Below are 16,569 nucleotides of genomic sequence, written 5' to 3' on the forward strand. Positions count from 1 at the left end.
CCTCCTGAGTCAACAAGCCCTGAGCCTTCAGGGAGTTCCAGACTGCACCCCAGCCCAGAAGGCTGGCATCTGTTGTTACTATTGTCCAATCTGGCCTGCGGAAGGTCATACCCTTGGACAGATGGAACCGAGATAGCCACCAGAGAAGAGAATCTCTGGTCTCTTGATCCAGATTTAGCAGAGGGGACAAATCTGTGTAATCCCATTCCACTGACTGAGCATGCAGAGTTGCAGCGGTCTGAGATGTAGGCGGGCAAACGGCACTATGTCCATTGCCGCTACCATTAAGCCGATTACTTCCATACACTGAGCCACTGAAGGGCGAGAAATAGAATAAAGAACACGGCAGGAATTTAGAAGTTTTGACAACCTGGCCTCTGCCAGGTAAATCTTCATTTCTACAGAATCTATCAGAGTTCCTAGGAAGGAAACTCTTGTGAGAGGGGATAGAGGACTCTTTTCTTTGTTCACTTTCCACCCATGAGACCTCAGGAATGCCAGAACAATGTCCGTATGGGACCTGGCGATTTGAAAATTCGACGCCTGTATCAGAATGTCGTCTAGGTAAGGGGCTACTGCTATACCCCGTGACCTTAGGACCGCTAGGAGTGACCCTAGAACCTTCGTAAAGATTCTTGGTGCCGTAGCTAACCCAAAGGGAAGAGCCACAAACTGGTAATGCCTGTCTAGGAAGGCAAACCTGAGAAACCGATGATGATCTCGGTGTATCGGAATGTGAAGATAAGCATCCTTTAAGTCCACAGTAGTCATATATTGACCCTCCTGGATCATAGGTAGGATGGTTCGAATAGTCTCCATCTTGAAGGATGGGACCCTGAGAAATTTGTTTAGGATCTTGAGATCTAAGATTGGTCTGAAGGTTCCCTCTTTCTTGGGAACCACAAACAGATTTGAATAGAAGCCTTGCCCCTGTTCCTCCTTTGGAACTGGGTGGATCACTCCCATAACTAGGAGGTCTTGAACACAATGTAAGAATGCCTCTCTCTTTATCTGGTTTGCAGATAAATGTGAGAGATGAAATCTTCCTTTTGGGGAAGAAGCTTTGAAGTCCAGAAGATATCCCTGGGACACAATTTCCAACGCCCAGGGATCCTGGACATCTCTTGCCCAAGCCTTGGCCGAAGAGAGAAAGTCTGCCCCCTACTAGATCCGTTACCGGATCGGGGGCTGATCTTTCATGCTGTCTTAGAGGCAGCAGAAGGTTTTTTGGCCTCCTTTCCTTTGTTCCAAGTCTGGTTAGGTCTCCAGACCGGTTTGGACTGGGCAAAATTTCCCTCTTGTTTTATATTAGAGGAAGTTGAAGCTGCGCCACTCTTGAAGTTTCGAAAGGCACGAAAATTAGACTGTTTTGTACTTAATTTGTTGGACCTATCCTGAGGAAGGGCGTGACCTTTTCCTCCAGTAATATCAGAAATGATCTCCTTCAGTCCAGGCCCGAATAGGGTCTGCCCTTTGAAGGGAATGTTGAGAAGCTTAGACTTTGAAGTAACGTCAGCTGACCAGGATTTAAGCCATAGCGCCCTACGCGCCTGAATAGCAAAACCTGAGTTCTTAGCCGTTAGTTTGGTTAAATGAACAATGGCGTCAGAAACAAATGAATTGGCTAGCTTAAGGGCTTTAAGCTTGTCAAGGATATCACCCAATGGGGTTTCTACCTGTAGAGCCTCTTCTAAAGACTCAAACCAGAAGGCCGCAGCAGCAGTGACAGGGGCAATGCATGCAAGGGGCTGGAGAATAAAACCTTGTTGAATAAAATTTTCTTAAGGTAACCCTCTAATTTTTTGTCCATTGGGTCCAGAAAAGAACAACTGTCATCGACAGGGATAGTTGTACGCTTCGCTAGAGTAGAGACTGCTCCCTCCACCTTAGGGACCGTTTGCCACAAGTCCCGTGTAGCGGCATCTATGGGAAACATCTTTTTAAAAACAGGAGGGGGAGAGAACGGTACACCTGGTCTATCCCATTCCTTCGTAATAATTTCTGAAAACCTCTTAGGTATTGGAAAAACATCAGTGTAAACAGGCACTGCGTAGTATTTATCCAATTTACACAATTTCTCTGGGACTACAATGGCGTCACAGTCATCCAGAGTTGCTAAAACCTCCCTGAGCAACATGCGGAGGTGTTCAAGCTTAAATTTAAATGTAGACATATCAGAATCAGGTTGAAGTGTCTTCCCTGAGTCAGAAAAATCACCCACAGATAGAAGCTCTCCTTCTTCGGCTTCTGCACATTGTGAGGGTATATCGGACATAGCTACTAAAGCATCAGAGAGCTCTGTATTTTTTCTAGTCCCAGGGCTGTCTCGCTTTCCTTGTAACCCTGGCAGTTTGGACAATACTTCTGTAAGAGTAAAGGCTCTGACACGTGGGGAGTTAAAGGCTCTGACACGTGGGGAGAGTTAGTCGGCATAACTTCCCCCTTGTCAATTTCTTCTGGTGATAAATCTTTTAAAGCCAGAATATGGTCTTTATAACTTATAGTAAGATCAGTGCATTTGGTACACATTCTCAGAGGGGGTTCCACAATGGCTTCTAAACATAATGAACAAGGAGTTTCCTCTATGTCAGACATGTTTAACAGACTAGTAATGAAACCAGCAAGCTTTGAAAACACTTTAATTAATGTTAAAAAGCAAAATATAAAAAACAGTACTGTGCCTTTAAGGGAAAAAAACAAACACAAAAACTGCAAAACAGTGAAAAAAGCAGTTAACTCTATGAAATTTTTACAGTGTATATAATAGACTAAAATAGCATTGCACCCACTTGCAAATGGATGATTAACCCCTCAGGTTCAAAAACGAAGCAAAAAAACGGTAAAAAAAACGTTATAACAGTCACAAACAAACTGCCACAGCTCTACTGTGGCTCCTACCTTCCAATAAAACGACTTTTTTAGGCACAAAAACCCTTTACAGAGGTCCAATATGTCAGGGGACTCCTTCAGGGAAGCTGGATGTCTCAGGATGTAATAAACAACTGCGCAATTAGAGAGTGAAAATAGGCCCCTCCCACTATACACTCAAAGTCAGAGGGCCTTAAAAACTATTCCTAAGAGTAAAATAACAGCCATGTGGAAAACTAGGCCCCAAATAAAGATTTATCACCTCAGTAAAAACGTTTCTTATATATATAAAACGTTTAACATACTAAGCCATAATAGAAAGTAATATGAAAATTACCCTTTACTGCAAGCATGATACCAGTCGTTATTAAATCACTGCAATCAGGCTTACCTTAACTATATCAGGCACTGTCAGCATTTTCTAGTTCTTATCATCCTCTAGAAAAAAATATACTGAACATACCTTTGGGCAGTTAATTCTGCAGGCCATTCTCCCAGCTGAAGTCTCCCATACTCTTCAGTTATGTGTGAGAACAGCAATGGACCTTAGTTACAACCTGCTAAGATCATCAAAAACCTCAGGCAAATTCTTCTTCTAATTTCTGCCTGAGGTAAAAAAAAACAGTACAACGCCGGCACCGTTTAAAAATAACAAACTTTTGATTGAAGATAAACTACATTAATTCACCACATCTCTCTAGCTACTTCCCTTGTCGAGAGCTTCAAGAGAATAACTGGTAGTGGCAGTTAGGGGGGGAGCTGTGTAGACAGTCCTGCTGTGGGTGATCCTCTTGCAGCTTCCTGTTGGGAAGGAGAATATCCCACAAGTAATGGATGAATCCGTGGACTGGATACACCTTACAAGAGAAAGTATGAAGCGAAGACCAAGTCGCCGCCTTGCAAATCTGTTCAACAGAAGCCTCATTCTTAAAAGCCCATGTGGAAGCTACCGCTCTAGTGGAATGAGCTGTAATTCTTTCAGGAGGCTGCTGGCCAGCAGTCTCATAAGCTAAGCGGATTATACTTGTTAGCCAAAAAGAAAGAGAAGTTGCCGAAGCCTTTTGGCCTCTCCTCTGTCCAGAATAGACCACAAACAAAGCAGATGTTTGACGAAAATCCTTCGTAGCTTGTAAATAAAATTTTAAAGCACGAACCACATCAAGATTGTGTAAAATACGTTCCTTCTTTGAAGAAGGATTAGGACATAGTGAAGGAACAACAATCTCCTGATTGATATTTTTATTAGATACTACCTTAGGAAGAAAACCAGGTTTGGTACGTAACACTACCTTATCTGCATGGAAAATGAGATAAGGGGAATCACATTGTAAAGCAGATAACTCCAAAACTCTTCGAGCCGAGGAGATAGCTACTAAAAACAGAACTTTCCAAGATAAAAGTTTAATATCTATGGAATGCAAAGGTTCAAACGGAACCCCTTGCAGAACCTTAAGAACCAAATTTAAACTCCAAGGCGGAGCAACAGGTTTAAACACAGGCTTGATTCTAACTAAAGCCTGACAAAACGCCTGAACATCTGGAGTATCAGCCAGACACTTGTGTAAAAGAATAGACAGAGCAGAAATCTGTCCCTTTAAGGAACTAGCTGACAATCCCTTCTCCAATCCTTCTTGGAGAAAAGATAATATCCTAGGAATCCTGACCATACTCCATGAGTAACCTTTGGATTCACACCAATGAAGATATCTACACCATATCTTATGATAGATTTTCCTGGTGAACGGCTTTCGAGCCTGAATTAAGGCATCAATGACCGACTCAGAGAAAACACACTTTGATAAAATCAAGCGTTCAATCTCCAAGCAGTCAGACGCAGAGAAATTAGATCTGGATGGTTGAAAGGACCCTGAAGTAGAAGGTCCTGCCTCAGTGGCAGAGTCCATGGTGGATGGGATGACATGTCCACCAGATCTGCATACCAAGTCCTGCGTGGACACGCAGGTGCTATCAAAATCACCAAAACTCTCTCATGCTTGATCTTGGCAATCAGACGAGGGAGCAGAGGAAACGGTGGAAACACATAAGCCAGGTTGAAGGACCAAGGCGCTGCTAGAGCATCTATCAGCGCTGCCTTGGGATCCCTGGACCTGGATCCGTAACAAGGAAGCTTGACGTTCTGACGAGACGCCATGAGATCCAGTTCTGGTTTGCCCCAAAATTGAATCAACTGTGCAAATACCTCCGGATGGAGTTCCCACTCCCCCGGATGAAAAGTCTGCCGACTTAGAAAATCCGCCTCCTAGATCTCTACTCCTGGGATATGGATAGCTGATAGATGGCAAGAGTGAATCTATGCCCATAGAATTATTTTTGAAACCTCCAACATTGCTAGGGAACTTCTTTTTCCCCCTTGATGGTTGATGTTTATCGGAAGGAGTGCCTCCTCCTGAGTCCACGAGCCCTGAGCCTTCAGGGAGTTCCAGACTGCACGCCAGCCCAGAAGGCTGGCATCTGTCGTAACTATTGTCCAATCTGGCCTGCGGAAGGTCATACCCTTGGACAGATGGACCCGAGATAGCCACCAGAGAAGAGAATCCCTGGTCTCTTGATCCAGATTTAGTAGAGGGGACAAATCCGTGTAATCCCCATTCCACTGACTGAGCATGCAAAGTTGCAGCGGTCTGAGATGTAGGCGGGCAAACGGCACTATGTCCATTGCCGCTACCATTAAGCCGATTACTTCCATACACTGAGCCACTGAAGGGCGAGAAGTAGAATAAAGAACACGGCAGGAGTTTAGAAGTTTTGACAACCTGGCCTCTGCCAGGTAAATCTTCATTTCTACAGAATCTATCAGAGTTCCTAGGAAGGAAACTCTTGTGAGAGGGGATAGAGAACTCTTTTCTTTGTTCACTTTCCACCCATGAGACCTCAGGAATGCCAGAACAATGTCCGTATGGGACCTGGCGATTTGAAAATTCGACGCCTGTATCAGAATGTCGTCTAGGTAAGGGGCTACTGCTATACCACGCGGCCCTAGGACCACTAGGAGCGACCCTAGAACCTTCGTAAAGATTCTTGGTGCCGTAGCTAACCCAAAGGGAAGAGCCACAAACTGGTAATGCCTGTCTAGGAAGGCGAACCTGAGAAACCGATGATGATCTCTGTGTATCGGAATGTGAAGATAAGCATCCTTTAAGTCCACGGTAGTCATATATTGACCCTCCTGGATCATAGGTAGGATGGTTCGAATAGTCTCCATCTTGAAGGATGGGACCCTGAGAAATTTGTTTAGGATCTTGAGATCTAAGATTGGTCTGAAGGTTCCCTCTTTCTTGGGAACCACAAACAGATTTGAATAGAAGCCTTGCCCCTGTTCCTCCTTTGGAACTGGGTGGATCACTCCCATAACTAGGAGATCTTGAACACAATGTAAGAATGCCTCTCTCTTTATCTGGTTTGCAGATAATTGTGAGAGATGAAATCTCCCTTTTGGGGAAGAAGCTTTGAAGTCCAGAAGATATCCCTGGGACACAATTTCCAACGCCCAGGGATCCTGGACATCTCTTGCCCAAGCCTGGGCGAAGGGAGAAAGTCTGCCCCCGTGACCTTTTCCTCCAGTAATATCAGAAATGATCTCCTTCAGTCCAGGCCCGAATAGGGTCTGCCCCTTGAAGGGAATGTTGAGAAGCTTAGACTTTGAAGTAACGTTAGCTGACCAGGATTTAAGCCATAGCGCCCTACGCGCCTGAATAGCAAAACCTGAGTTTTTAGCCGTTAGCTTGGTTAAATGAACAACATCAGAAACAAATGAATTGGCTAGCTTAAGAGCTTTAAGCTTGTCAAGGATATCATCCAACGGGGTTTCTACCTGTAGAGCCTCTTCTAGAGACTCAAACCAGAAAGCCGCAGCAGCAGTGACTGGGGCAATGCATGCAAGAGGCTGGAGAATAAAACCTTGTTGAATAAAAAATTTCTTAAGGTAACAGTCTAATTTTTTGTCCATTGGATCTAGAAAAGCACAACTGTCCTCGACCGGGATAGTTGTACGCTTCGCTAGGGTAGACACTGCTCCCTCCACCTTATGGACCGTCTGCCACAAGTCCCGTGTAGCGGCATCTATAGGAAACATATTTTAAAAAACAGGAGGGGGAGAGAACGGTACACCTGGTCTATCCCATTCCTTAGTAATAATTTCTGAAAACCTCTTAGGGATTGGAAAAACATCAGTGTAAACAGGCACTGCATAGTATTTATCCAACTTACACAATTTCTCTGGGACTACAATGGCGTCACAGTCATCCAGAGTTGCTAAAACCTCCCTGAGCAACACGCGGAGGTGTTCAAGTTTAAATTTAAATGTAGACATATCAGAATCAGGTTGAAGTGTCTTCCCAGAATCAGAAAAATCACCCACAGATAGAAGCTCTCCTGCTTCTGCTTCTGCACATTGTGAGGGTATATCAGACATAGCTACTAAAGCGTCAGAGAGCTCTGTATTTGTTCTAGCCCCAGAGCTGTCTCGCTTTCCTTGTAACCCTGGCAGTTTGGACAATACCTCTGTAAGGGTATGATTCATAACTGCCGCCATGTCTTGTAAAGTATACGCAATGGTCGCGCTAGATGTACTTGGCGTCCCTTGTGCGGGAGTTATAGGTTCTGGTTATAGGTTCTGACACGTGGGGAGAGTTAGTGGGCATAACTTCCCCCTTGTCAATTTCCTCTGGTGATAAATCTTTTAAAGCCAGAATATGGCCTTTAAAATTTATAGTAAGATCAGTGCATTTGGTACACATTCTAAGAGGGGGTTCCACAATGGCTTATAAACATAATGAACAAGGAGTTTCCTCTATGTCAGACATGTTTAACAGACTAGTAATGAGACCAGCAAGCTTGGAAAACACTTTAATAAATGTTAAAAAGCAGAATATAAAAAATGGTACTGTGCCTTTAAGGGAAAAAAACAATCACATAAATTGCAAAACAGTGAAAAAAAGCAGTAAACTCTACGAAATTTTTACAGTGTGTATAATAGACTAAAATAGCATTGCACCTACTTGCAAATGGATGATTAACCCCTCAGGCTCAAAAACGAATCAGAAAAACGGTAAAACCGTTATAAACAGTCACAAGCAAACTGCCACAGCTCTACTGTGGCTCCTACCTGCCCATAAAACGACTTTTGTAGGCAGAAAAACCCTTTACAGAGGTCCTATATGTCAAGGGACTCCTTCAGCGAAGCTGGATGTCTCAGACTGTAAAAACTACTGCGCAATTAGAGCGCGAAAATAGGCCCCTCCTACCATGCACTCAAAGTGAAAGGGCCATAAATAACTACTCCTAGGAGAAATCTAGTCAGCCATGTGGAAAACTAGGCCCCAAATAAAGATTTATCACCCTCAGTAAAAAACGTTTTTTATATATCATGCAAACGTTTTACATACTAAGTAATAAGAGCAAGTAACATGAATATTACCCTTTACTGCAAGCATGATCCCAGTCGTTTGTTAAATCACTGTAATCAGGCTTACCTTAAATATATCAGGCACTGTCAGCATTTTCTAGACCTTATCATCTCTCTAGAAAAAAATATACTGAACATACCTCAGAGCAGTTAATTCTGCAGGCCATTCCCCCAGCTGAAGTTTTCCCATACTCTTCATTTATGTGTGAGAACAGCAGTGGACCTTAGTTACAACCTGCTAAGGTCATCAAAAACCTCAGGCAGAACTCTTCTTCTAATGTCTGCCTGAGGTAAAAACAGTACAACGCTGGTACCGTTTAAAAATAACAAACTTTTGATTGAAGGTAAAAAACTACACTAATTCACCACATCTCTCTTGATACTTCCTTTCTTGTCGAGAGCTGCAAGAGAATGACTGGGAGTGGCAGTTAGGGGAGGAGCTATATAGACAGCTCTGCTGTGGGTGTCCTCTTGCAGCTTCCTGTTGGGAAGGAGAATATCCCACAAGTAATGGATGAATCTGTGGACTGGATACACCTTACAAGAGAAATTTTTAATTTTTGAATGTGTTTTTATTGTAAATATATCTTACATTCCAATGTTCTTCACTTAGAAGAAAATGTTCTTTGTATTTCTAAATAGATATTCCTATGTGTGTATATATATATATATGTATGTATATATGTATGTATATATATATATGTATATGTATATATGTATGTATATATATGTATATATCTATAACTGTATATAGGTATAGATATATATTTGAAAAAAAAACCGTCAGATTTTCTTCAACGTGAAGAACATTAGAATGTAAAATATGACTACCTTCGGGTTTAGCACTGTACCTCTAATGCATGTCGGTATAATGCACAAGTGATGTGTTATGTTTTTATGAACAGTTTGCTCCATTGAAGTCTATTGAGAGAAGAAGTTAACACTGTCACAATATGAAGTTAGTGCGCATCAGGTTATGCTAGCACGCAAACATTTACTTTCAACTTATAATACGCGCAATATCCTGCCAAAGTTTTAAGCTTATCTCTAGCGAAGACTGCGCGCGAGCGGAAAAAAATTACGTGCCACTTGTAATCTGGACCTCTATTTTGTATGTAATACCAATAATTTAAAGTAACATGAAACCCCAAAAAATAATTTTGTGTTTTAGACAGAGAATACGATTTTAAAAATGTGTCCAATTTACTTCTATTATCAAATGTGCGTTGTTCCCATGATATTCTGTGTAGAAGAGATACCCAGATAGGCAACTGGAGCACTACATGGCAGGAAATAGAGCTGTCATCTAGTTTCTTATAAATTGATAACATTCTTGTAAAACTGCGGCCATATAGTGTTCCAGAAATGGGCCGTCTCCTAAGCATACTGCTTTTCAACAAAAGATACAAAACGAACAAAACAAATTAATAACAGAAGTAAATTAGAAAATTGTTTAAAATCGCATTCTCTATCTGAATCATGAAAGAAAAAAATTGAGGTTTCATATCCCTTTAAGATCTCTACATATTATACTTACTAGGTAAAATGACTCTTTTACAGTGTTCCCTTTTGATAACTTTCTGCTGATTTAATGGGAACCCTAACCTTTGGAACAGATCAGAATTAAGAAATTCCATTAAATATAAAACTGTAAACGGGTGAATGTGCTTTTGAAGCTCACCAGCATTTATCATACACTTACTGTACTGTACCGGCTAATAAGACTGAAATGGATTTTCAGCCAGTGGCACTCAATGCTTTTTGCATCCAAACCGCTATCCATGACCTCAAAGTGCTATTAAAAGTCTATCTATCCTGATATAAAAGGAGGATGCTACTTCCCAGGCTTAAAAAGAAAACAGTCTTTGTTGCTTAATAAAAAGGTTTTTCATGCTGTGTTGGCAAAAAGATGCAAGAAATACAGAAGATAAAAAGTATAGATTGAAGCAGTTGGAGTCATAATGGGATTAAAAGGGATAGCTTGATTTCAGATAACCTGCTTATTACACAACATACATTACAGCAGATCTTACTCATTACAAAAGTAGGTCAGAGCCATTAGAATGACTCTTACTTCAAAAGTGCTATTACTTTACAGTGTACATGGAGACAAAACAGATCATGCATCCTGGTACATACCTTCACTATCTTTGAATTTCTTGATGGCTACAATTTCCTTTGTTTCCTGAAATACAAATATAAACAAATCAATATTTATATTGTATTGAATGCACAGTATGAAACCATTTTGAATGTTAGTTTAATACTCCCACCCAAATATAAATAATAAAAAAACAAACATTACTCACTGTGACAGTTACATGACAGTGCTATGGATATCTATAGCTAGTTGTATTTATAATTGGAATCTTTTTATTAGGGATGCCAGGTGTCTAGAACAAGTATTTATGTCCAGTAACATCTATACAAAACAAAAGACACTTAAATGTCCTGTACATTTAAGTGTTTTTAGATGAAGCTACATTTATAAAGGTTGCATGCTCCTCAATACTTCCCACATATGGCTCCAGAACATCATGTTAAACCAATAATTTCTTGGTTACTAACACACATGGTTAAATCACTAATTTCTATGTAACTGGCAGCCTTAGAGAAAATCATTGCCAATCAGGTACAGACTGCTCTCTGTGTGTTGCAGATGATTGATGGGGAGTATCAGAAAATTTAAAGGGACAGTCTACTTCTGTTATTGTTTATATATATATATATATATATATATATATATAACCACTTTGTTATCCATTCCCCAGTATTTGCATAACCAACACCGATATATAAATATACTTTTTACCTCTATAATTAACTGCATCTAAGCCCTCTGCAGACTGCCCCTTATCTCAGTGCTTTTTACAAAATTGCATATCAGCAAATTAGTGCTGGTTTTTGCATAACCATTAACATTTACCATGTGAGTGAGCACAATGTTATCTATATGGCACACATGAACTATAGCTGTAAAAAGCTAATAACACTGAGATAAGAGGCAGCCTACAGGGTCTTAGAAACAGGCAGAGGATTCAAGGTTATAACATATATTAAAGGGTTATGAAACCCATTTTTTTCTTCTTTCAGGATTCAGTTAGAGCATGCAATTTTAAGCAACTTTCTAATTTACTCCTATTAAAAAAAAAGCTGGAATGCAAGCTTAGGCCTATTTTTGGTTCAACACCTGTGTAGCACTTGCTTATTGGTGGCTAAATGTAACCACCAATCAGCAAGTGCTAACCAGGTTCTGAACCAAAAATATGGGCCGGCTCCTAAGCTTGCATGCCTGCTTTTTCAAATAAAGATACCAAGAAAACAAAGAAAAAATGATAATAGGAGTAAGTTAGAAAGTTGCTTAAAATTGCATGCTCTATCTTGTCAGGGTATAAGAATATCATCAAATAATATACATATGTATACTTAGAAATAATAATATGTCTGTGTAAACCAAATAATTTATTTTTGTTTATGGGACCAAAAAGGGACACTGTATGTAAACCAGCCCCCTCTCTCACTCAAATAAATTACTTGCATAACTTCCAGAGGATGTTTGGCTGTATAAACAAAACCCCTTTGTGTCCATTTCATCAAAATAAATTGCTTTCAAAAGTTATCTTGGAGGAAGAGCAGAGTTTTATAGCTTGAGATAGGATAGGACCATTGAGTCCCTTCAAAACATCCCATACCCCATACAGTGAATAGAGACGTAAATGTCTAAAACTGTTGATTTAAGGCCTAATGAGATGCTCACAATTTCAAGGAAGTGGAAATTAGCATGCTGGAGCCTCAAAAATACATGCCCATATATGGGTTTCCTGCCAAGGTGAGGAGCTGATCAGTCTGGAGAAGGTTTGAAAACACAAACATTCTCAGGTACTGTAATCTTAACAACCATGTGTAAATTATCTCCTATGGAGTCTTCCATGTGCAGAGAACAGACAAATTAGCATTTAAAATCCCTGTATGGCATAAATAAGAATAAATAAATCTTGCAAAATAAATAATATCTTCAGATAGTCAAGGTAATCAAATCAACATATATATATATATATATATATATATATATATATATATATATATATATATTCAGACAACATATTATATATGAATATAGACATTTGAGATATTGTCTAATTTTCTAATATTACATGAAGATTTGCTAAGCTTGATAGGTGACTATTTTAATCGGTCTAAAATGTTTAACTGTGTCAGAATAATAACCTCTGTATCTCTTTATTTTTCAGACATATAATAACAAGATGTCCTATGAATATGGACCATAGACAAGATTCAGGCATTCAAGATTTATTAGAAATATGAAATGTATTGTATTCATGTTGGGATACAGTGCAGTACTGAATATAAAATATGCTGTATTTGTATGAATATATATATCAGGATTTTAAATGCTATTAATTTTGGAATAGTTAGCAATATAAATTACTTTAATGTAATATGATATTAAAAATAATTTGATGTTTCATATTAAAATAATCAAGAAATTGACATGATGCTACCCTGTCTGGAATTTAGGTTGTAAGTGATTGATGCAAAAAGTTATGGTCTGATAAATTATCACTTTATAAAAATGTATTAAATTGTTAAAAATGTTAGAAATGGTTAAATGAATCCTTTGTCTGCTGCCCCCCGATGGCCAAAATCCGGTATTGCAGCCAAAAAAAAACGACTGTTAAAAGATACTTCCCAGATGAACCAATCCATGTTCAGTTTCAAAGGGCCAATCCGAGACAAGCTTCCGTTGGGTGTTTCCAATTTCACAAATGATGGTACTGATCAAAAAAGGGGAGGGGTGAGATCAGATGATTTAACCCCAAGCATATAGAGAGAAAGGAGGCTGCTGGCTAACTCTTGCTAACTTTAGCTGGTAAACTGTTTTGCTAAAACCCTGGACGAATAACTGCTGCAGTTATTATAAGCAAACAGCTACTTTTATTCTCCATATGCGACAATACTCCAATTTTTGGTATTCTGAGGTGAGATTGAATCTGTTGAGAAATATTGGATATTGATTTGTTTTATCTGGGTAAAGTATACAAAGGTTATTGGTAAGATTATAGTCAAATTGTAAGTAATAGATTTAAGAGAGCAGTTTGTATTTTAGCTTATATTCATAGCCTGTATATCTTAAACTAATCCTAACTTTTAAGTTTTTTATCTTTGCAAAACACACACACACACATATATATATATATATATATATATATATATATATATATATCTTAGAATTGGTTTTAATTATAACTAAGAATTTGTTCCAGTTTAAATAAATGGACATTTAAAGTAACTGTTCACATATAGAAAATATATATATATATATATATATATATATATAATCTCTGGTATTTCAATTAGAGTGTATATTGTCCTATAGTTTAACTAAGCACTGTTAAAATTGTACAAGTCTGGATGTTAGTAGGTAATATCTTGGAATCTCTTTGTGTTAATTGAATGAAATTCAATTATGAATAAGGCTAGTTTTAAAGGTAAACTTTTATGAAATTTGCATAGCATATTTTAATAGTTTTAAACGTGTATAATATTGACTCATACTCTGGTTCCTACAAATATATTTCAATGTGTTTATAGATATTAACTAATAAAAGGAATTCAGGAATTTATATTAATTTTATTGTCTTAGTATATGCATATTTGATTGTGAGTTTATTTTAAAGAATAATTTTTAAATATATTGTGTTATAACCCTGCCATATACTGAATCATGAAAGAAAATATTTGGGTTCAGTGTCCCTTTAATATAAAAATGTTGATTACGCAAAGCTGGGTAATGGGTAGTTAAGGCATTATCTATCATTTTAAACAATAAAAAAAATCAAGTAGATAGTCCCTTTAACAGGAATAAAATTTCATCCACTGCTGGAAAGGAAATGCATATGTCACACCAGTTTCATAGCTTCAGTCTGATTATATATTTATATATGATGTACTGTAAATATGTATGTTTTGTTTGTATAATTAACATTCATGTGTTCTAATAGAACACAAAAACCTGATTAATTTATTAAATTTTTATATATATGCTGCTATATCAGCGGTTTAGTATAACCTCTTTAAAAATAAAACATTAAAAAAAAGTTGTTTAAACAGTTGACAGGTAAATAAATGCTTAAAAGCATTAACAATGCAAAGCATCTGAAAAATAATCTGTGGCAGTAGATGCACCAGTCACTTGCACATGCTCGGAATAGAGACACTCTGGGAATGTGCAAGAGGAAGATGCACAAGCATGTGGCCCTACACAATATTACTGGCTTTTGCACGCAGTAAAAACAAAAAAAGTATTTTGCTAGAATGTTTCTAGTATTTTGCACTTTAAAGATTCTATTGTGGCTGTTTAATCTTCAGCATTAGCAATTGTTTTCTGCAAACAGCTTTATATTCTTTGCCCAATTTCTAAATGTTATGATAGCTGTTTTTATGCAAAAAATTACACAATGCCGCTTTAGTGCGAGATTACATATGCGGCGTAGGCTTCAGCGTAACTGCTGAAATCTGCGCCACCCGTAAGGTCACCTCGCACATCGGGGTATCACATATACGGGGCCGGCAGTTCATAAAGTGCCGTAAGTCGGATAAACTAGCGATGTCCAGAAATGAGCGTAAATGCAAATTTCTGGAGTTGCCAGTGACTTACGGCACTTTAGAAACTGCCGGCGCCTAAATAAATAAAAAAATGTCAAATCTCCCGTAAAATAATCCCGACACGTAAAACCTCTATATCCGCCATCAAACCCATATCGGAACTAATAATAAAAGTATTAACCCATAAACTGACAACCCCCCACAACGCAATATGCCTAATTAAACTATTAACCCCTAATCCGCCATTTACCCACATCGCAATCTATTAACCCCAAAATCCGCCAAACCCAACATCACAAACTACCTAATAAATGTATTAACCCTAAATCAGCCATTCACCCATATCGCAAAGTCCCTATTAAAACTATTAACCCCTAATCTGTCATTAACCCACATCACAAAGTACCTATTAAAACTATTAACCACTAATCCGCCATTAACCCACATCGCAACAAACCTTATAAATCTATTAACCTCTAATCCGCCAAACCCACATAACGCAATAATCCTAATAAAACTATTAACCCCTAAACTGCCAAACCCACACAACGCAAATAACTAATTAAATTACTTAGCCCCCTAACCTAAAACCTCCTAAATTAACCTCAGTTACCTAAATTGAAAAATACTAAGTTACAAACAATTAAAATAAAAAAGCTAACATTACTTAAAAATAAAAAAACCTAAGATTAAGTTAATCTAAGATTACAAAAAATAATAAACCAAATTATAAAAAAAAATTAAAAAAAATACTAAGTCCTCCCTCCCCACCAAACCGACAAAATAAAAAAACATAATTTATGCTTACCTGATAAATTTATTTCTCTTGTGGTGTATCCAGTCCACGGATCATCCATTACTTGTGGCATATTCTCCTTCCCAACAGGAAGTTGCAAGAGGATCACCCACAGCAGAGCTGCTATATAGCTCCTCCCCTAACTGCCATAGCCAGTCATTCGACCGAAACTAGTCGAGAAAGGAGAAACCATAGGGTGCAGTGGTGACTGTAGTTTAAAATTTAGACCTGTCTTAAAAGGACAGGGCGGGCCGTGGACTGGATACACCACAAGAGAAATAAATTTATCAGGTCAGCATAAATTATGTTTTCTCTTGTTAGGTGTATCCAGTCCACGGATCATCCATTACTTGTGGGATACCAATACCAAAGCTAAAGTACACGGATGAAGGGAGGGACAAGGCAGGTACTTAAACGGAAGGGACCACTGCCTGTAGAACCTTTCTCCCAAAAATAGCCTCCGAAGAAGAAAAAGTATCAAATTTGTAAAATTTTGAAAAGGTATGAAGCAAAGACCAAGTCGCCGCTTTGCAAATCTGTTCAACAGAAGCCTCATTTTTAAAGGCCCAGGTGGAAGCCACAGCTCTAGTAGAATGAGCTGTAATCCTTTCAGGGGGCTGCTGTCCAGCAGTCTCATAGGCTAAGCGTATTACGCTCCGAAGCCAAAAAGAAAGAGAGGTTGCCGAAGCCTTTTGACCTCTCCTCTGTCCAGAGTAAACAACAAACAGGGAAGATGTTTGACGAAAATCTTTAGTCGCTTGTAAGTAAAACTTTAAAGCACGGACTACGTCCAAATTATGTAAAAGACGTTCCTTCTTTGAAGAAGGATTAGGACACAATGATTGAACAACAA

The 16,569-nt window shown here is 38.7% G+C and overlaps 1 protein-coding gene across 11 annotated transcripts in view; it reads right to left on the reverse strand.

Annotated features, from left to right (window-relative positions):
• The window catches only part of CDKL5 (cyclin dependent kinase like 5), a 1,071,204-nt gene that overhangs the window by 417,417 nt on the left and 637,218 nt on the right, over positions 1-16,569 (reverse strand). For all 11 annotated transcript variants that reach the window (XM_053706416.1, XM_053706410.1, XM_053706408.1 and 8 more), the window contains one exon: positions 10,433-10,478. In XM_053706416.1, coding sequence (XP_053562391.1) covers positions 10,433-10,478 — 46 coding nt within the window. The remainder of the gene's footprint in view (positions 1-10,432; positions 10,479-16,569) is intronic.

The sequence above is a fragment of the Bombina bombina genome, chromosome 3 (genome assembly GCF_027579735.1).
Source record: "Bombina bombina isolate aBomBom1 chromosome 3, aBomBom1.pri, whole genome shotgun sequence".
NCBI lineage: Eukaryota > Metazoa > Chordata > Amphibia > Anura > Bombinatoridae > Bombina > Bombina bombina.